Source organism: Populus alba, chromosome 10, assembly GCF_005239225.2.
Source record: "Populus alba chromosome 10, ASM523922v2, whole genome shotgun sequence".
Classification (NCBI taxonomy): Eukaryota; Viridiplantae; Streptophyta; class Magnoliopsida; order Malpighiales; family Salicaceae; genus Populus; species Populus alba.
In genome coordinates, this window is record NC_133293.1 from 20,658,167 (window position 1) to 20,678,812 (window position 20,646).

The 20,646-nt window shown below is 31.7% G+C and overlaps 2 protein-coding genes and 1 pseudogene across 6 annotated transcripts; 2 read left to right on the top strand and 1 right to left on the bottom strand.

The window, feature by feature from the left end:
- Nucleotides 1-922: 922 nt before the first annotated feature.
- Nucleotides 923-5,023, bottom strand: LOC118059843 (protein BTR1). Of its 5 annotated transcripts, none has more exons than XM_035072820.2 (9): nt 4,833-5,023; nt 4,622-4,716; nt 4,015-4,253; nt 3,833-3,939; nt 2,976-3,169; nt 2,078-2,202; nt 1,599-1,694; nt 1,461-1,522; nt 923-1,372 (listed from the first exon to the last, which is right to left on the bottom strand). In XM_035072820.2, the coding sequence occupies exons 2-9, from the start codon at nt 4,704-4,706 to the stop codon at nt 1,276-1,278; spliced, it is 1,005 nt and encodes a 334-aa protein (XP_034928711.1). In that variant the 5' UTR covers nt 4,707-4,716; nt 4,833-5,023; the 3' UTR covers nt 923-1,275. The 5 variants fall into 5 exon arrangements, with proteins under 5 accessions (XP_034928711.1, XP_034928710.1, XP_034928712.1 ...); XM_035072819.2 differs by having other exon boundaries at nt 4,622-4,719; XM_035072821.2 differs by having other exon boundaries at nt 4,622-4,742.
- A 13,091-nt stretch (nt 5,024-18,114) lies between these two features.
- On the top strand, nt 18,115-18,809 carry LOC118059845 (probable histone H2B.3). The gene has a single exon (XM_035072830.2). The coding sequence runs from the start codon at nt 18,201-18,203 to the stop codon at nt 18,624-18,626; it is 426 nt and encodes a 141-aa protein (XP_034928721.1). The 5' UTR covers nt 18,115-18,200; the 3' UTR covers nt 18,627-18,809.
- Nucleotides 18,810-18,960: 151 nt separating this feature from the next.
- LOC140954309 (histone H2B.11-like) lies at nt 18,961-19,844 on the top strand (annotated as a pseudogene).
- The last annotated feature ends 802 nt before the right edge of the window (nt 19,845-20,646 follow it).

Here is a 20,646-nt window from a genome sequence, read left to right on the forward strand (position 1 = left end):
GGGTCTGGATATGGCGAAGGGGGGTATGGTTTTCCATGAACATTAGGTTACATTTTCGTTTAGATAGCACCATCCAATCAGTCATTTGTATGCTAAAATAAAATTGCAAGAGCTCACCCATGTATGTGGGCGAAGCGACCGCAAAAGTGCATGTATGTCTGTTGACCACCGTTACTAAAATCACTTTTCATATTCCATATATTAAAGAATACAGTTTTTTTATAGAGAACCTCTCCCTCTCCCCTGATCAGATGTGAATATATCGTTTCATACAAAAGGGATTTTATCACAAAAATGGACTTCAAAAGAAAGTAAAAGAGCAGAGCTTGAACTAGTGAAAATTGAAAACTTCCTCCCAAAACTCTACTGATAGTTGAGACTTTGCATGCAGTAGACAAAAAACCATGACAGTAGAGACTTCTAATTGCAGTAGAAAAAAAGTCACAAGGGAAAAATTCAGACTCGATACAAGGCTGCTAAAAAGAAAACCTGCGTAAAAATCTGACCTGGTTAATGAAGTCCAGTCATCTTCGGTATTAGAAACTACTACCTCTCTCTACCAAAATGTCACGGTTTAGGATCCTTCACCAGAGGCGGCCAAAATGCCATTAGAAGCTGCAAATGAACTTTACAACCAAAGGACCACCTCGGGTCTGTTCAACATTCTAAAAAGCTAATTAGATAGTCCTAATAGTATTGCATACAATGGTCACTCTTAGAATCAGTAAAGTCTAAAAAGCGATGCAGAATCAGAAAAGTCTTACAGGAGATAAATAATGACAACCATGTCTGGTATCAGCATTTAGTTCTTATGGTCTTCAAACAAGCTTAGATTTCTTGCACTACTAAATATATTGCCAAAAAAAATAAGTTTCAGTGCTCAAGCCCATCCCATAACAAAGAGATGTAGCAGAAATTGAAATGTCAGGAAATGGTTCAGCAAATTTCCATTTTAACTATGGCAAAGTATCCTTTGAAAACATAGCTCAGACGTAAAACATGTTATAATTTAAAAGTTACAACTGTATCAAGGAGATAAACATGGGTAAATCTAATAATCAGACAAGCTAATATAGCCTAATCCAACAACTGTTTCCAGAAACAGAATTTGTACCCTGTGAAGGATTTCCTATAGAAACCTGAAGAATCATTCCTTCTTCTCCTTCCATCACAGATTTTGAATTGCTTACTAAATTCAGGGAATACCAAATAAACAAAGAAATTGCAAGGTCCACAGAAAAATTTGCAGCGAGAATAATTCAGAATGCTCGATGGCTAATCTGTCTCCCTCTCAGAAGCATAGGATACCTTCTGCATTATCATGTCCTCAGCAGCACGGATGGCCCTCTGTGATCCGGTGATTGTAATTTTCCTGCAGAAAAGAACAGAATTGAAACCCTTGTCACTTCAGAACACACTTTTGAGGAGTAAATTGATGAACTCAAAATCCATTCCCGTACCTATCAGTTGTTCCAGACATGAAATCACCTCTGTCAGATATTTTTAGCCTGGCTCCACTAGTCTGCCAAAACAGAGTGCTCTGCATTAGGGGGGGGGAGCAACACAAAGAATATATGGATCATTTGTTGTATAAAAACCTGGCTAATTTCCATTATATTTCTTCCTCCACGACCAACAACCAATCCAATATGTTCATCAGCAACACCAATGGTCACAGAATTGGTAATATCATCCTGTAAAACATCAGAAGGCTTCTATCAATCACAATCAATTTACTCAGCAAATATCTGTGTTTGATTACTGAAAAATATTTCTAATCGCTTAAACTTTATAAAAACTCAGCAAATATTCAGCAAGGCAGCTCAAATGTTGTGGGGAAACCTAAAGACAAGGAAAGGAAAAGCCAACTTGATCTGAAAAGGCTTATTTCATTTCATGAACATGCAAGAAGATCAGCTAGCAAAGAATAATCATAAGCGAACCAGCATAACTGAAAAAATCTGTTCTAGCATTCCAAAATTTTAGTAGTAACTATCAAATTCTTGCTATGGAGACTGCATTAACACCAGGATACCCGGTTAAAGCTTAGAGAATTATAGAATAGAATAGGATGAACCTTGTTATGCTGAAACTTTACTGCAGCCCCGTTCGGACCATGGTTCATTGAATTGTATGCTGCTGTAGCAAGATAAGGAAGCACACATGCATATTGAATACCGTCAAAACCAGAGAAGAAAACACCTATTCAAGTTAAAAGAATCTTAAAAGGTATTAAATTTTAAAAGAAAAGGTTTGAATAGAACAAATTTTCAGAAACCTCAAGGAAACCATGCCACGTAACCTTTGCTCAAACAACCAGAAGTTTTTCAAAGATAAATAAATAGCAAGCAATTAACTGTCTCAGATTGATAGAAAAACAAAGTCAACACTTCCTTAATGATGAATGCGGTAAGAAACACATGATCCTGATTTGATAAAAAAACCTCTAATACTGGACATCAGTGGTACCTTTAGAGTCTGGTAGGTGAGTTAAGACTAAGAAGTTGCCTAAATCTCGCCAATTTCCTAAAAGATGCTTATGAAGAAAGAACCCTTTGCACTAGTGAAAGACCACAGCATAATCAGCAAAGCACAGCTACTTGAATACAATTGCGCTCTGAAGTCATAACAATAAAACTCAAAGGACATTCAAATCTTTCTCGTAAAATAAGCATCTGAACAAAAAAACAAACTCGAACTCTAAATCAACCCTCCCCTGACACTGATTATCTTTTCCATAGGCACCCTGACACAGTTTAGAACATTCCAAAATCTTTCCCCAGGGTAAAGCAGGGAGGAGCTTTACATCATGATACTGCCATTAATCATTGGGATAACTAAGTTTATGAATTCATAAAGAACCAATAAAACATGATAGGAAAAAAAAATGTAGAGGTGAAGGTAGAAACTAGAAGCTTTTTCTTCCAATAAAATGAGAGCATTACTGAGTAAGAAGTTAATGGCAATAGTCACACCTGCATATGAAAATGGAGCATGCATGGTCTGCGAGTAATGAGGGTCATCGGTTAGCTTAGACAAAATTAAATCAATGGCGTGCATTTGCTCCTCTAGAGTTCCTGTTACTGTAACCAGCCTATCAGTCAATCCAAAAAATTTCGTATCCAGGGGAGAAATCTTGATGCCAGCATGGGACTCTTCAATAAATGACCTGCAGTAAAGGCAGATATCAGCATTATACACTTCCTCCCTCTGCTTTGATTTGAAGGTAAACTTCTAGACAATCATACAGGAAACAAAATAAGAAATTAAAATTCCCCATTTCATGTCTCACAAGAAAAATACCAAATTTCATGCAATTATAATAAATATGTATGCATTTAGCTAAATTGAATGATTAAAGTTCCATGTGAGTTACTATAAATTCAACATTCAAGTAAAAAACAACAGAAGTAGCTCAGATGGTGTGGCACATGAATCAGATCGCATAAACTGAGGTCTAAGTCCAAATCATCGCAATGCATAATTCTTGGTAATGGACTGATGCATCCATAAGTTTGCCACAGCCCTCAAACAAAGGGGATTGTGGATTCCTTAGTACCAGGAAATATACATTGATATATAAAAATTGTATTTCATTCCAGGGATGGAACTCTGAACACCAAGGAGGGTTACTACAGTTTCTCATAAAGTTAAATACACTTCCTCACAAACCACCATTAGTGCATTGCTTTGAGACGGTTAGCAACATCTAACTAACTACGTCCAAATAAAACTTCCAGGTACAAAATAAATTATATAATTCTTTTTTTTTACTTTTTGAGCCCTTGCCTAAACATATATTGTAAGAAGAATATAAAAGAAGTTTTCATACTTTATAATGGACCCTCCTTTCCCAATAATGCTACCACAAGCACTATTTGGAACAACCAATCTCACTCTCATTCTTGGTTCAGCTTCATCTCCATCTTCAGCAGGAATCTGACCAACAAAACAAATTAACAGCAGAAAACACACAGCATATCATAGAGACCAACCATATGTCACAATAACTACCTCACTGAGCAATTTAGCAATTATAAGTTCCACGGCCTTCAACACATCATCAATTCCTCCAGATACCATAATTATCCTATCAGACGTTCCTGGAAAAAACTCATAATTTCTCGACAACTGAATTCTCGCTCCAGATTGTGATTGAAAATCAGTAATTGTTGCACCACCCTTTCCAATCACAGAACCAGCTGCCGCATTTGACACGAGAAACCTGGTATAAGTCGGCTTCTCTTCTGAATCTGGAAAAAAAAAAACGCAAATATTAGAACCGCAGGAACCTGGAAGCAGGGAAATTAATTTCAAGGTCAAAATTAGACTTTAAGTTTAATTTTCCTTCATTTTCCACAGCTTCCTCGCCAACCAAACAGAACTTAAAACTAAAAATTCCTCTTCTCAGAAATCTAGGGTTAAGTTTTCAATTTCAAGTCAAAAACATCCAAATTTAGCAAAAAAAATAATAAAACAACCAACGCCTCATAGCAGTCAATCCTAGCACAAAATGTAACCTAAAAATACAATAACAAAACTGCTATCGTTAATCATTGTGTGGAAAAATAATTTTTTTTAAAAAAAAAGCAGAAAAACGCTCGTATTAGATCAGAGAAACCTGAAGGCGGCGATGCAGGCGGTGGAGGAGATCTCTTCTGCGGTTGCTCCGGTGATGAGACGTAAGACGACTCCGTCGATTCCATTTCTCCTTATCTTCTAAAACAGAAACTATCAAATTACTACACAATAGATAAATAAATAATCAATAGCTGGAACTATCTTCTAAAATGCGCGTAGAGGAAAAGAGAAAAAGAAAGAGTCACCGCTACCTTTGGTAGAGGTTTTTGAAGGTGTGCCTAGTGGTATTTGTCGAATGAGAAATGCAGATTTACAACTCTCTCTCTCTCTCTCTCATTTATCCATGGTGGTTTCGCTTCTAGATTGGTTTTCGCCTCTTGTGTTTTTTTTTTTAATTATTGACCTATTTTTGTTTCTTTTTTTCCACGTAATGGCCCTTGATTTTTTTTGCTCAGCTAGCTATGCACCGCGCATTTTCCCTTTTTCTGCCATCTGCGACACTTCTTACTTTTTCTACGGATTTTTTACCGTTTGAGGACACATGAAATGCCGTTACTGAATTATGAGCACTGTACTTAATTTCAGTAACAGAAAGTGAAATTATGGATGATACCTTATTTATTTATGTAGCTAGGTACCCCAGCCTTTGCCTCTTATGTACCCATAAACACCCTGTTGCAGCCATAAATCAATTTCTCTGCCCCATCTTTCCCCTTTTTTTTCATGGGACTAGAATATTCTTAAAAAAGTAAGCATTCAGAAATAAATAAATAATATCATTGATTCTAAACTAGTTGCCCAGAGGGAATTTTTAAACAATATAACTTATTTATAAGATGGGTTAATTGGATTGGAGAATACATGAAAATTATACTTTTAGTCATCAACCTTTAAGAAGTATTGTAGTGGAACATATTTTTTATTTCAATCATAGATTTAAAGATATTTGATTGATTGATTAATATATACTGAAACTTTGTATAAATTTGTTGAAAACTTTATCTTAAAATTTTAGTTAAAAATTAAAATTTATAATTTTTTAAAATTTTAATTTTTTTAAATCGCAACTAAAAATACAAAAACGTATTTAAAACAGAAGTTTTTTTTGTTTTTTTAATAGTCACCTGGGTTAAATATGAATATGTATATGGGTTTATTCAGGACTCAAGGTGCATGCATACATGCAATTGGGCAGTGCAATTACTGTATATATCAAATGGATGTGGAAATGTAGACTATCTCGAAACCCATGAGAACTGCAGTTTCGATATTTCCACGATTGAAAACTGTGGTTCCGTGTAGTTCATGAGAACTGCAGATTCGATCTCCTCCTCCCCGTCGCCCTGTGCCTGGTTGCCGTCGTGATTTTTGTTGCCGGTGTATAAAAAAGTCTTGCCGATTTTTCCTGGTCCATAAAGTTTGCTTCAAATCCCATGACAATTCCGCTTTAATTAATTATTATGTTCAATTCGATTCATGCATAGTTAGGCACCGTTTACTGTTTGAGACTATGATTTCACCCTATTTTTCTAATTTTTTAAAAAAAAAATTTAAATTATTATTTTAACATAATAATATTAAAAATAAAATTATTTTAATATATTTTAAAATAAAAAATATTATCATGATATACTACCTAACCTGCCGAACATTCTACCTAGCTATGTACAGCTTGTTGAAATAAATAAAAGGACTTGATATTTGAGTGGTTCGCAATCGTTTGGATCGAATAACCAGGGTCAATGGTAACGAACCCGTCGCGAGTTTGGGCAAATCTCGCATTGAACGTGGGCAAGTAGCTCAAACCCCGCAATATTTAGTTGTAAACTAGCTAGTTGACTTATGGGGTCATAAATTTTTTCTAAAATAACTTTAGGTATATAGGTTATTTTTTTAAAAAAATCAAAGTATAAATAAGTAAAAATTATGTAAGCATTTAATTAAATAAATCAATAATTATTAAAGTAAATAAATACAAAGAAAATCATTAATCATATCTAAAAGAAAAACTAATAGAAAGATAAAGACCAAGATATTTAACGTTGTAATACGGGTCATTTACTCGGCCGTGTCTAATAAATTTATTTATAAAAATCAATTTGTAAAAAAAAAATCAACATACACATAAAATTTATTGAAAAGAATTAAAGGGAAAAAAATTTATATGCAAGACTACACATATTAAAAATATTGTTAGAAAATAAATGTTTTTTTATTTTTAAAAATAAGTTCAATCTATATAAGATATTAAAAACACAAAAATTATAGATGAATCACATTAACCTCATAATAAAAAATATGTAACATAAAAAATTATAATTAGAAAAATGAGACCGAAAATCAAAATAAAAAATAAACTAGAGGTCATAAAAAAAACTAACATTTGATTGGTAAATTGAGAATAAAAAAAAACCTTAACAAAATGAAAAATATTCAAAGAATGAGGATTACAATTAAAAAAATAACAAAACATAAACTTTGGTTGAAGGTAACATTAAAAAAAAAAAAACTTTAACAAAAAAACTAGGAAAAGAAATCATAAATCAAAATAATAAGGATTAAGTCGCTCACAATAACACATGACAAATTATAATTAAATGAAAAAATTAAAAACATCAAAAACTTCCCAAAAGGGGCAAGGGACTAAAATAAGCAATCAAAGACCTAAAGAAGCAAATCAAGGAACGAACAGAAAAGAGGATCGATCCGTTATTTTGTTGGGAGAGGGAGAAAAACAAGAAGAAAAACAAAGAAATGACCATCGGCGATAAACTGTCCACCAAGAATCACCACACATGGCACCATAAGAAAAAGGGTCGGGTGGTGCTTCTGATGACATAGCGGAATAGCATATCTGACCACGGGAATACACTACACACGATGCCTAAAATAACGCAGACGCATCCCATACATCGACATTTGAACTTCATGCGCCATCTGCTTTTAAATTAAAAAATCATTTAATCACAGCGAAATATCAAAAACACTCTTCGTTACCACAACATTTAACCAAAAAAAACCACGTGGAAATGACAAGATCAGGTTATTTCCTTTCTCTTTTTTGATTGTAAAGGCAAAAATGTCATTTAATAATATTGAAAAATGCAAAGACACAAACACCCCTTGCTAGCTATTTATTTATTTTTAGCTCGGGAGCAAGTAAGTATATTATTTTTTTAAAAGGGAAAATATGGTAGGAACCCATTATAATCCTTTAATGACCAAATGATGTCTTGGAAATGACTCAATTACCTCATAACCAAGTTACTCAAAATCTACTTGAAAGAACAAAATTGACACTACTCTTCCACAATCCACGGTGTAGTGTTTCTATATCCACAATGAATGCTATAGAAAAAGAGCAACATGTTTTTTATCTTTGTTAAACTAGTTATACGACTTGTGTTTCATCGCGGGTCATATCAATAAAAAATAATTAACGATATCTAAAATTAAAACTTGAAAAATTAAAAGATAAGTGTAGACCAATACATTTGATATCAAAAAACAATATATTTACTTGGCTATGTTTGCTAGATTTATTTATTAAAATAATTTTTTTATTTAAGCATACAATAACATAAACAGAGACACATATTAAAGTAATTGAATAAAATAAAAAAGAAAAAAACATTATAATTGTAAGGCTGCACATATAATCAATTTTTTTTTTCAAAAACAAAGTTCATCCATATAAAAGATAACAAAAAAAATATAGATGAATAAAAAATATTTTTCAAATTTAAATGCATAACTAAAAAAAAATTATTGTTTAAAAGAGACTCTCCAAACAAAATGAAAAAGATGAGGAGTGTTGATTTAAATATAAATTAAAAACATTTAGAGGAAAAACCATAAAAAAAGAACCATTGAGTTTTTTTTTTTAAAAAAAAAAAAAACCAAGTGTTGCTGGGCTTGCTAGGTCGGCTCGCTTGATCCATTTTGTTAGAGCCTATGTGATTGGACCCTTAATTTTATTTTATTTCCTGCAACTGGGCAGACAACTGTGTTTTGTCTAGATTTAGACCGCTACGGCGGTTGAAAAATCTGGGCTTAAGTTGTTTTATTCAAAAACTCGCTTTTCACCCATAAAACTTACAAAACATTATAGGAATCGTGATAAATATACTCATGGCCTCAAAAAACCGCCCCAAAAATTAAAATTAACCTGCATTCAAAAATCAACCCGAGCTCATATCAATTCTCTCACGAACCTTAAAGGTATAAAAACACATAATATAAACTTCTCTCGTCAAATGAAACCACTTAACCTAAATAGAGTTCATTTTAGTGATCTGGACGTGTGTTAATGATACTTTTTTCTTTCTACCATTAGAATCTGGTATCCCCTTCTCTTCTCTCCTGACTAGTGACTAAAAATAACAAAAATAAATTTTTGTACCACAATTGAACTGAAGAGATATTGTGGTACTGAAATTATATAATCTGCGTTATTTTTAAAGTTTAAAAACTAGAGTGCATCTTTCACAAAACTTGTGACACGTCACCTATATTTCACACTGTTTATTTTGTTTTTTTTTTTAATTTTTATTTTTTCATAAAAAAATAAATTTGAAAACCAAATTTTAAAAAAATATAAATTTTTACACAACTCAGAACCTTACACACCGGAAAAAACCAAACCGTTTAGATTGATACTTAACAATGGCGCCGTGCATGTATTGAAACTAGATTCGTGTCAATATCATTGAATTTTATCAGGTTACGGGCGATAAGTGATTAGACTTGTTGTCTGTGGATGGCAATATATTACAAACGGTTTTTTTTCTTCAATCAGCTTGGATAGTCGACCACCAAGCTGATTTGATTTTCAAGTTAGATTGTCCTATCAATCGGCCTAGCTAAAATGAACCGACGGCCTTGCCGGTCTGAGCAGTCCAGCGGAGGTGAAATGTCATTTTTGTGGACTGGAATATAACAGTAGCCACTAGACCAATCTGGTTCTTAAATTAGATCATTCAAGCAGCTAATGTAAAATGAATCGACGATCTAGCTAGATTGAACCGAGCCAAAATAGGCTACATGTTATTTATTTTGAAGAAAAAGAGTTAAAAAAAATGAAAGGCAGTGCTTTAGATAGAACCATTAAACTTCTTTTTTTTTTTTAGTTTGACGTGAGTGTTCGGGCCAGCTTGCGCGCACCTCGACTAATCTCACGGGCCCTGAAGTTAACGATTATGTAAGTCTCCAGTGACCATCATATGAGTAACCTAAGGCTCGAATCTGAGACCACAGAGAAAGCAAACATCTTGGTCTCAGGCTCTTACTACTGACCAACACCTAAACTTTTATATGAGACGTGCAAGCATTACCGCCGACGTCCGCCTCTTACATACTGGCGTTGTATAAAAAATATACATGCAAATACCAATGATTAATATCACATCCAGGAGAATCGGCGACCGCTGCTCCTGTTAGGTCAAGATCCAATTTTATTCCTGTAATATTTCCAGAAAGTTAAATTTTAATCTGAAAACCATGATGAACACTGTTTTATATATCAAATAATTTAAGAGATTTTTTTTCATGACCACTGGTGATATAAACGATCGTTGTTTTCTCAGCTCACTTACGGAAAAATATTGGAAATTATTTATCTACTAGTGCTTCCCTTCTCGACTTATTTGAAAAGAATCGAAGAATTTTGAAGTTACTTTTGGCAATGTGGTGGGAAGCTATTGAAATTGTGTTTTGTCTTGATCATGTTTTTGAGAGGATTTACTTCATCAACACACATTATAATTTTGTATGGTCCCATTAAAGATTATATTTTGAAATTTTAATTAGGAAAATGTTATAGTTTATAATTTTTATAAATTATTAACTTTTTCTAGTTTGTAAATACAAAAGCTATTATAATATCATCAAATACACATTCAAAATATAACTTTTTATCTAAAGAAATGTGAGAAAAAACCAGGATCTTTCGGTGTTTTTATACCCGACCCCTGTAGACATTTACCGAGGATGAATTCTAGACCCTTCATTGCACTTCCAAGCATAGTTATTAGAGTGAAATTGATTTAATTTAAGAGTTGGGTTGTGAATTGGATGGATTAAATCAAATTAATCCAAACGTTTTGTATTTTTTTGGAAAAAAAACATCCAACTAATCCAACCCGGACTATGTTTAATGTCAACGAGTTGACTAGTTAAATTAGCGAGGTCCTGCAGCCATGTTTTGAAGGCTGGTTCATTTGAATATTTGTTAGTTAAATAATGTGATGTAAAGTGTTTTTTAAAAATAATTTTATTTTAAAATATATTAAAATAAAATTTTAATTATTTATGAAAAAATCATATCAGAACCATAAAAATACATTTAAAAAAAATTTGATTTTTTATTTTTTCAAGACAAATGTAGAACAATATTTTAAACACAATAACAGAGGCATAAACAATTCACATACCCCTCGGTGTTTTTATAAAACCAAGTCTCTTACACATACTGAAAAAATGGGCGCTTAAGTGCCTTTTCAAGGCCCAGTGTGTGTCTGGGCAACGTGTAACCACCATTTTATAAAACTTTGATTATTGTTTTTTTTTAACTTCAAATTATTTTTTTCCAGGCCCAGTGTGGCTACGACCACAGGAAAGTTTAACATATCTTTATTTTTTTTTATTAACATTGAGAAAATCATGGGTAAAAATATTTATTTTTACTTCAAAATATATTAAAATAATTATTTTTATATTTTTATACCAATATAAAGATTCAAATATAAAAAAATCATTTAAAATTAAAAAATTAAATTTTAACAAAAAATAAGATTGAAAATAAAAAACAAATACCCTGAGTTTTGTGCCACCGTACATTGTTGTTTTTGGACTACGGGACTTATCAACAACGAAGTTTTTATCTATCTATTTATTTCCATGGGAGTAGATGACAGCACCGAACATCATCTCTGCACGAGGTATTTATTTCACAGCGTCCAACATTATCCCTGCTCCAGGATTTTTTTTCCCCGCAGCATCCATCATCATCTCTGGACAAGATAGAATCTGGGAGAGATGCACCGGTTGAATTATATTTTATCATTTTCTTTTAAATATTTAGATTAATAAAATTTTAGTTTTTTAATATTAAAAATATTATTTTCAAATAAAAATCAACCTGAAATATAATTCCTAACACTACTTAGAAGAGATTAGGTTTTAAAAAATAACAGGGAAGAGAGATTTCTTTGAAAAAGCGATTTCATCTCCAACTTTTCTCGTCGTTTAATAATTGTTGTTAGTTTAATAATCAACTTGATTACGTTAAATAAGTGTGTACGAGTTTATTAGAACTCGAGGCACAAACATGCAATTTTGGGCAGTACCATGTAATATTAGCACGTGTTTACTATGATGGTGTGAAGTATTTTTTTTAAGTTTTTCCATATAATGTAAAAAAATTATTTTTATGCGTATATTATTTTTATTTTTAAAATTAATACATTAAAATCACTGCAAAGTATTTAAAAAATTCTAAATTCATTGTTTTTTAAAGTTAAATAAACTTTTAAAATACACGCTAACGAATACCAAACAGAATTCAATCTATTTGAAATGGAAATGGGAAGTCCGTGAAAACGATTCAGTTGAGACATTTCCATAATTGAAAATTGCCTCTCCCCGATCAAACCATGTGTCGTTGCCATCTTGACAACGAACGGTTTTGCAGTGTCCCACCACTTCGGTCCAATCAAAATGAGAAAAAAAAAAAAAAGATAAGTTATAAAAACATAAAATTTAAATTAACATATCAGCAAAAAGTTCATGTGAAATATCATATTTCTGGATTTATTTTAAATTCTAAACCGTAATATTTAATCAAAATTTAAATATAACATTTACGAACCTTAATATTAATTAAATAATTTTAATTAGATACATGTAACTTCAATTAAATTTGGAAATGATTTCATATCTAACCACCTGCGTCGTGAATGAGAAATCATGATCTATGTAATGAAAGTCATGAGCTACGTAATGAAATCTGCTAAGCGTTGTATGGTTATAAATAGGTCACGCCTGTAATTAATTAATTAAGGGTGTTTAAAAATATGAGAATGGTTGTTTTTAAAATATTTTTTATTTTAAAAAATATTAATATATATATATATTTTTAAAAAAATTATTTTGATATTAGTACATTAAAAAAAATCTAAATATATATAAATAAATTTTACCCATTTTTATTTAAAACATAATACCAAACATGATTTACCTGATAAATTCAGGCCACGTTTCATGCCATGGAAGTCGAGTATTTTGAAAGTGATGTTGCAACTTGCTATCAGGAGTGGAGTTAGTTTTCTGCAATTCAAAGCATGATATATTTAAATATTATTTTTTAAAATGTGATAATTATCTTATTATTTTTAGTAATAATAATATTTAATAAATATCTTATTTTAAAAATGTGATAAGATGAAAATATATTATTTCATTAATTTTTTTAAATAATAATAATATACTAATTTTTTAATTTACAGTACTAATTTTTTTTTAAAAAAAGTTTAATTCTTTCTTGTTTCTGCACATTGGGAAAGATAGGAAACTGTTTTTTGGTCACATCAGCCCGTAAAAGAGATGGAAAAAAATTGGTTCTCAAAATAGCTATGAAGATATTTTTTCCAGCAAATCTTACTTTTTTGTTTCTTCGATTGACCCTTTAATTCCCCCTTTTCTTTTCTTTTTTTACTGTTTTGCCATGAGTGCTTTGGTGCACTTACCTGCCTATTTTGAGACACGCGATCCTTTTTTAAACAAACGAAACGGCACGGTATTAGAGTGGGAAGCAGTCGTTTGGATGTACTATTATTTTTTAAAATGATTTTTATTTAAAAATATATTAAAATAATTATTTTTAAATTTATTTTTAACATCACCACTTTAAAACAATAAAAAAATACTAGCAAAAATAATTTAAAACTATAAAAAAAAAACCCAAAATTTTTCACGGACACGATCTCCAACAGTGCCGTAATGGTAACAAACTTGACGTGAGTTTGGGCAAATCTCGTATTGACCGTGTACATGGATGCACGGAACTCAAGCCCCACACGTATTCACAATGACAATGTTGTTTCGAACGGTAATTAGACTTGTAGTATGTGGATGGCAAGATCAAATACAGACGTTATTTATTTTACTCCTCTTTCAATGTTTTTTTTTTTTTTTTGTAAAAATATAAATTTGGAGTGATTTTTTTCCAGGCCCTCTTCTATGATAGATTTTACCCATGTTTTGCATTACTTGAAAGAAAAAACATAAATAATGATTTACAAAAAACCAAATCAACAATACTAATATATAGCCCAACACAAATAAAATAAAATAAAAACTGTAAGAGCACAATTCTAAAAAACAACATAATATTAAATAATGATTTTAAAAAAAAAAAATTAAGAAAATTAAGTTGCCGAAGGTTTAAACGAAAAACATAGACTAGTAATATTTTATGGACGTGATTTCAGTGATTCAACCATGCTCTAATGTTTTTATATACAAATAGATGGTGAATAAAAGTGTTTTTTTTTAATAATATAGTTATTTTCATGGGATCCTCTAATCAAATTAACCCACCTTAAAAATAAGTTATACTGCTTAAAAATTCCATCTGGGCAACTAGTTTAGAATCAACGACATTATTTATTTATTTATTCCGAATGCTTACTTTTTTTAAAATTAGTTATGTCCCGTAAAAAATAAAGGAAAAAGGGAGCAGAAAAAATTGATTTTTTGCTGCAAGAGGGTGTGGGGACGTGGGCACACAAGAAGGTAAATGCTTCACTTGACAGTGCTGTACTGGAGTTGTTTTTAGTTTTTACGTGAACTGCTGACCTGTAAAGGTTTAAAAATACCTTCGTCCAATTAATCCACATTGTAAATGAGTTATGTTGTCTAAAAACTTCATCTGGGCAACTAGTTTAGAGCCACCCACGTTATTATTATTATTATTATTATTATTATTATTTGATGGGGAAAAAAAAAAACAAAAGAAAAGGAAAGAAAGGGCAGATAACTTTATTTATTGTTGCAACAGAGTCTTCGTGGGGATGTGGGCACGTAAGGCTGATGCTTGGCTGTAGCTGCATAAATAAACAAGGTATCATCCATGACCGCTCATTTAAAATCCCCGCAAATCCACAATCCACGTCACCAATCTGCGTCTCCCTGAAACCAACCGTTCAACGCTCGCCACCTCTCCCATGTGAAGCTCATCACAAGCCCAATAATTATCAAAACTATCAACATAGCACCTGTTTACCGTTTGTTACTGCTTGTTTGTTACTTTAGACTGGTATCGTGTTCGGAATTGCTATAAAGTATTTTCTAAAATAATATTTTTTTATGTTTTAAAATTTATTTTTTATATTAAAACATCATATTAAAAAATATATAAAATTAATTTTTTAAAGCATAATTGAACTACAAAAACAAATACAATATAAATGGAGTGTAGATTGCTTTTAAAAACTGTTTTTTAATTAAAAATGTATTAGATATTTTTTTCTAGATTATTTTTATTTTTTTATGTAAACATAAACAAGTTACAAATATAAAAAAAAACTAAAAAAATATTAATTTAATATTTTTAAGATGAATATACTTATAAAAAGTATCAAAACACAATAATAAACATAGACTTTGACATCATTTGTGAGTATAGTTAGACCGTATTTTTTGAAGATTTTTTTTTTTTAAAAGCTTTGATTTAATAGTTTCTAGTGTTTTTATTGTTTTAATAGTTTCTAGTGTTTTATGTTTTAATAGTTTCTAGTGTTTTATTGTTTTAATATGTTGATGTCCAAGTATAAAATTTTATGTATTTTCAAGTTAATAACATTTTGAAAAGCAATCTCTATCATGTTTACATACAATATAAATGTAGTGTGGATTGTTTTTAAAAATTATTTTTAATTAGAAATGTATAGATATTTTTTTCTATATTATATTTTATTTTTTATGTAAACACATTACAAATATAAAAAAAAACACTACAAAATATCAATTTAATATTTTTTAAGATGAATATACTTTTAAAACGTACCAAAACACAATAATAAACATAGACTTGGACACCATTAAGGAGTATGGTTAGACCATACTTTTTCAAGATTTTCATTTTTCTAAAAAGGCTTTAATTTAATAGTTTTCAGTGTTTTATTTTTTTAACGCGTTGATGTCAAAATATAAAAATATTATGCATTTTCCAATAAATAATATTTTGAAAAGCAATTTCTATTGGTTGTTTAACTAACACTCATCATGGGTTGAAAAATTTTTCCCTCTAAAAAAAAAATATGTGGAATTATTATTACGTGATTTTGTATAAAAAAATCCCAAGAATAATCTAAAAAGTTAATACATACAGTTAATTAAAATAAATTAAAAACCGTATACACAGCAAAAAAATTTATCAAGTATTGTCCCTACATAACCAAAGTTAATCATTCAAATCTGCAATCCATATCATAAATTCAGCTGAATTTAGCATTTTTGCATATAAGTTCTTATTCAAAATATATATCAGTAAAATCAAGAGCTAATAAAATATCAAGGTGATTGAAAAAAAAATCAAATCAAAACAAATTATATTATTTAATTAATAATCAATCAAATATTAGTTGATTAAATTGATAAAAAAAAAATACAACTGTAATGGATAAAAATGAAAGGAAAAATAGGGTTCAGTTTCCTGGGCTTTGAAAGATTATCGTTCACAAGCTTCAATAAAAGTCACAGGCATGTTGCATGCAATAATGCATGCACTCGGGCCTTTTTATATTTTTCTTTAAAACAATGTTTATTTTTTGAAAGTGATTTTTAAAAAATTATTTTTAAAATTTTTTTGAGTGTATTTTGCCATTAGAAAAACTGGTCAATGAAAAAAACTTGATAATCAAAGGAAAAATTTGGTTTGGTTTCCAAAAAAATATTTTCCTGAAAAATCCAGGCGGAAAATACTTTATGGAATTGTGAAAAATTTATAAATATCATATTATTTGCTGATTATATCAAATTTAGTCCTCGAACTTTTGATTGCTATATATATTTTATTTTAAATATTTATTTTTCAATTTAATTTCTTATAATTTATTTTTTATATTAACCTTGGTTCTCATTTTTATAATTGTTATTTGCTTTTTCCTTATCATTTTTTTATTGAAAATTTTTATCTATTAAGTTTGATCCTCATTCTTTTGATTGTTACTTATTTTATTTGAAATAATTTATGAAATATTAATTGTTATTGTTTAAATTTATTCATCTTTCATTTTTTTTTAGATTTGATATCTATATTTTGATTATTATTTATTTTATTTTAAATAATTTATGAAATTATATTTGTTTTTAATTTTATTCTCATTCAACTTTTTTATTTATAAGATTTGTTCCTTATTATTTTAATAAACTTGAGAAAAATAAAATATTAATAAGTTATTTTTCAACTTGTTTTTTATGACATAACCAAATACTAAAAAATATTTTTTCAACTTATTTTTTATTACACTATTAAATATCAAAAAATAAATCAATTTCCTGGAATTTACTTTTTTAAAATTTATTTTTTTAAAAAAATATATTTTTCAGCAAATAATCAGAACCTAAAACGCGAACGACCAGTGCTTTGAAAAAGAATAAAATGCGGCATGTCACTGCACTACCTGGATGCTAGCGACCTCCAACAACTAGAATTCGACTTGCTCCATTTTAAATAAAAGAGAAACTTGTTTTAGACCATATTTTGACATGAAAAGACCAAACAAACACCATAAACATATTCTAGACACATGTCGATAATTTTCAACAACAAGAAAATGACTCCAAAACTCATAATTATTCTAGGATAAAAATTATTTTTGAATTTAAATCTACTATTCAAAGCAAATTTAACAATGAGAAAAACAACTTGTATAAAATTTTTTCATTAAAAAACCTTAATAACAAAAAAACCATTAATTTTTGTTGTTGAAATCGGTTTTAACTAGTATTTTTTTTATCACCATAATTCAATTACTTTCTTTCCTTTCTAACCAAGAACCATGAAATAAGGAAAATAAAACCTGAGGTCAAAGTTGAATTTTATAAAATGTCGGTGACTGAAAGTTTATAACTTAGAAAAGTTTGAAGATGAAGGCACACGTCTAGCCCGAGTTTGGAAAAAAAACATTTATTTTTGCCGTTATTTTGATCTCAATTCCCTATTTTTTTTTTTTTATTTACATGGATGTCCGGGTCAGTTACATAATCCCATGATGAAATCCTGTGCATTTAATATACCATCACAATCCACGATAATTTATTCTTTGGTGAAAAGTGACATGAAGAACAATATTTTCCTCGCGCATTTTAAAGTATTTCACCCTAACCAGCCCGCGAAACCCAAAAATCAAAACCCAATCTCTAACCGTCGATTTAAATCCCCACAAATCCTATAACCACGTCACCAATCCGCGTCTTCCCAAAACCAACCAATCAACACTGACCTCCTCTCCCTATATAAACACATCACAAACCCTTCGTTTAACAAAGTCTTAAGAAAATCACCTGCTTACCCTCTCTTAGCACAAAAATCTTTCACTCTTTTCCAGGAATTCCAAATGGCTCCGAAGGCCGCAGAGAAGAAGCCAGCTGAGAAAAAGCCAGCGGCAGCAGCAGAGAAAGCCCCAGCGGAGAAGAAGCCAAGAGCAGAGAAGAAGATACCCAAAGAAGGGGCGATTGACAAGAAGAAGAAGAGGTCAAAGAAGAACGTCGAGACCTACAAGATCTATATCTTTAAGGTCCTGAAACAGGTCCATCCTGACATTGGGATCTCCAGCAAGGCAATGGGTATCATGAACAGTTTTATCAACGATATCTTTGAGAAACTCGCTCAAGAGTCATCGAGGCTTGCAAGGTACAACAAGAAGCCTACCATTACTTCCCGGGAGATCCAGACAGCTGTCAGACTGGTTTTGCCTGGAGAGCTTGCGAAACATGCTGTCTCTGAAGGGACCAAGGCTGTTACCAAGTTTACCAGCTCGTAGGTGGCCATGTCTAGGGTATATGGGAATGTTTTGTGGGTTTTTTCTGTTTAGGCTTTCATGTTACATGTAAAGGTTTAGGTTCTGATCTTAGTGGAAATCAGAAGGAGCCCCGTCGAAACAATGAAGCTTTAATTGCCTGCTTAGAATGTTCTCAGTGGAAACAATATTTCAATCTCTTGACTACTTGGCTTGTTATTATCGATTCAAAACCTTAGCTTGAAACAAGAAGCTGAATGGCCAAGATTTGAATGAACTGGACACAGTAATTTCTTAATAATAAACAGACTAGATCATAACTCATGCCGTTTTGGGTCATCAAGGCCCTTTCACTGCCAGTGCTACTGCCGATAACTTGGCTGGGGCTGGACTCCTCTTCAAGTTGGAATTCATCAGTCTACACCAGGATGTGATCGCTCTGAAAGTCCGAAACCATCTCCGACGTCCATTAAAAGTCCCTCGCCAAAGCAACCATCCACGTCATCTATCCGCGGCGACGTAAACCGAACCAATCATGCTCTCCCCAACTCTCTATATATAAACGAAACAAGTAGCCCAAACCAGTTCACTAACCCTGTGACCGAAAAATTATCAATTTTTTCTCTTCCAATTAACAAAGGTAGTCCCGTCTTCTCTAGAATCTCGAAATGGCTCCTAAGGCAACAGAGAAGAAGCAAGCTGAGAAATGGCCCCAGCGGACAAGAAGCCAAGAGCCGAGAAGAAGTTGCCTTAAGGAGGAGCGATTGACAAGAAGAAGGCAAAGAAGAGCGTTGAGACCTACAAGATCTATATCTTCAAGTTTTTGAAACTAGTCCACCCTGATATTGGGGTTTCAAGCAAGGCTATGGGTATCATAACAGTTTCATCAATGATATTTTTGAGAAGCTTGCTCAAGAGGCTTCAAGGCTTGCAAGGTACAACAAGAAGCCCACCATTACTTCTCGGGAGATCCAGACTGCTGTCAGATTGGTTTTGCCTGGAGAGCTTGCGAAACATGCTTTGTCCGAAGGGACCAAGGCTGTCACCAAATTTACCAGCTCATAGGCCGCGCTAGGCATTGTTGGGTTCTAAATTTTTGGTGTTTTGTGGGTGACATGATGTATGAAAAATAGCTTTTCTGTTGAAGCACAGGTTTTGGTTTTAGTGGATTTGATGCAGGAAGTTTACTCTTCATCAAAGAAACATGAATCTTGTGCATAATTTGTCTTTGATTATTGGGTTTGAATGATGTTGATTCCTGCATGTGCTGTCTCATTTTTTATTCAATTCTTCTTTTGATTGACTAGGGCTAGTTCTGGTTTGACGATTTCTGTTTTATTTTTTCCCTTGTGGTTTTGTGCATTTCTGGTATCTGTAGAATTGTTTTAGATCGTTTTGTAGGAGATGTTTTGTAGGTAGTTGTTTGACTGGATTGAGTATTTGCTGGTTTTCGTTTAAATTTTGTGGAATTACCTGGTAATCAAATATGCACGGAGAACCATTGGAAATGTTTGATTTAGATTCTGTTTTTGTACAACGGCGAGCTTCCTTCTAATAACACATTGCTGAAGGCTGGGTAATCGGCTTGATCTGGTCGGGATTGAGAATTTCAATGGAGCTTCCTTGTGGGGGTTTAGAAACCTTCGAAGTAATTTAGCAACCTCATTTAGTACTGGTAAAGGTGCCTGATAATCATCAGAGGCTGGGACTGGATCTAGCCTTGTGGAGCTGTTTATGGGGTGATCCTTCCACATAACTTGAGTCAAGATAGTCTTCGGTGGAAAATAAATCTTAGTGGTGAGTATTCTGCAAGAAGTGCTTGGGTTTCATCAGAGCGGGAAAGGCAGAAGGTTGAATGACACAAACTGATTTGGAGCAGTTTTCATATTCCTGGTCACTGCGTATTCTATTGCTTGGTCCTAGGCAGTCCTCAATAATCAAGGATTGGTAAAACCAAAAGAGGTAGAATTGTTTATCCTTTGGTGCCCCTTGAGGTAATGCAAATGAGCATCGTGATCATGTGCTCTTTGATTGTGATCTTGCA

Excerpts from the sequence above, each read along its gene's own strand:
- LOC118059843 (XM_035072820.2), bottom strand. The coding sequence starts at position 4,706 with ATGGAATCGACGGAGTCGTCTTACGTCTCATCACCGGAGCAACCGCAG. Across the intron at positions 4,254-4,621 it reads GCCTGCATCGCCGCCTTCAG|ATTCAGAAGAGAAGCCGACT; the intron begins GTTTCTCTGATC and ends TTTTTTTTCCAG. Across the intron at positions 1,373-1,460 it reads ATGTCTGGAACAACTGATAG|GAAAATTACAATCACCGGAT; the intron begins GTACGGGAATGG and ends TCTTTTCTGCAG.
- LOC118059845 (XM_035072830.2), top strand. The coding sequence starts at position 18,201 with ATGGCTCCGAAGGCCGCAGAGAAGAAGCCAGCTGAGAAAAAGCCAGCG.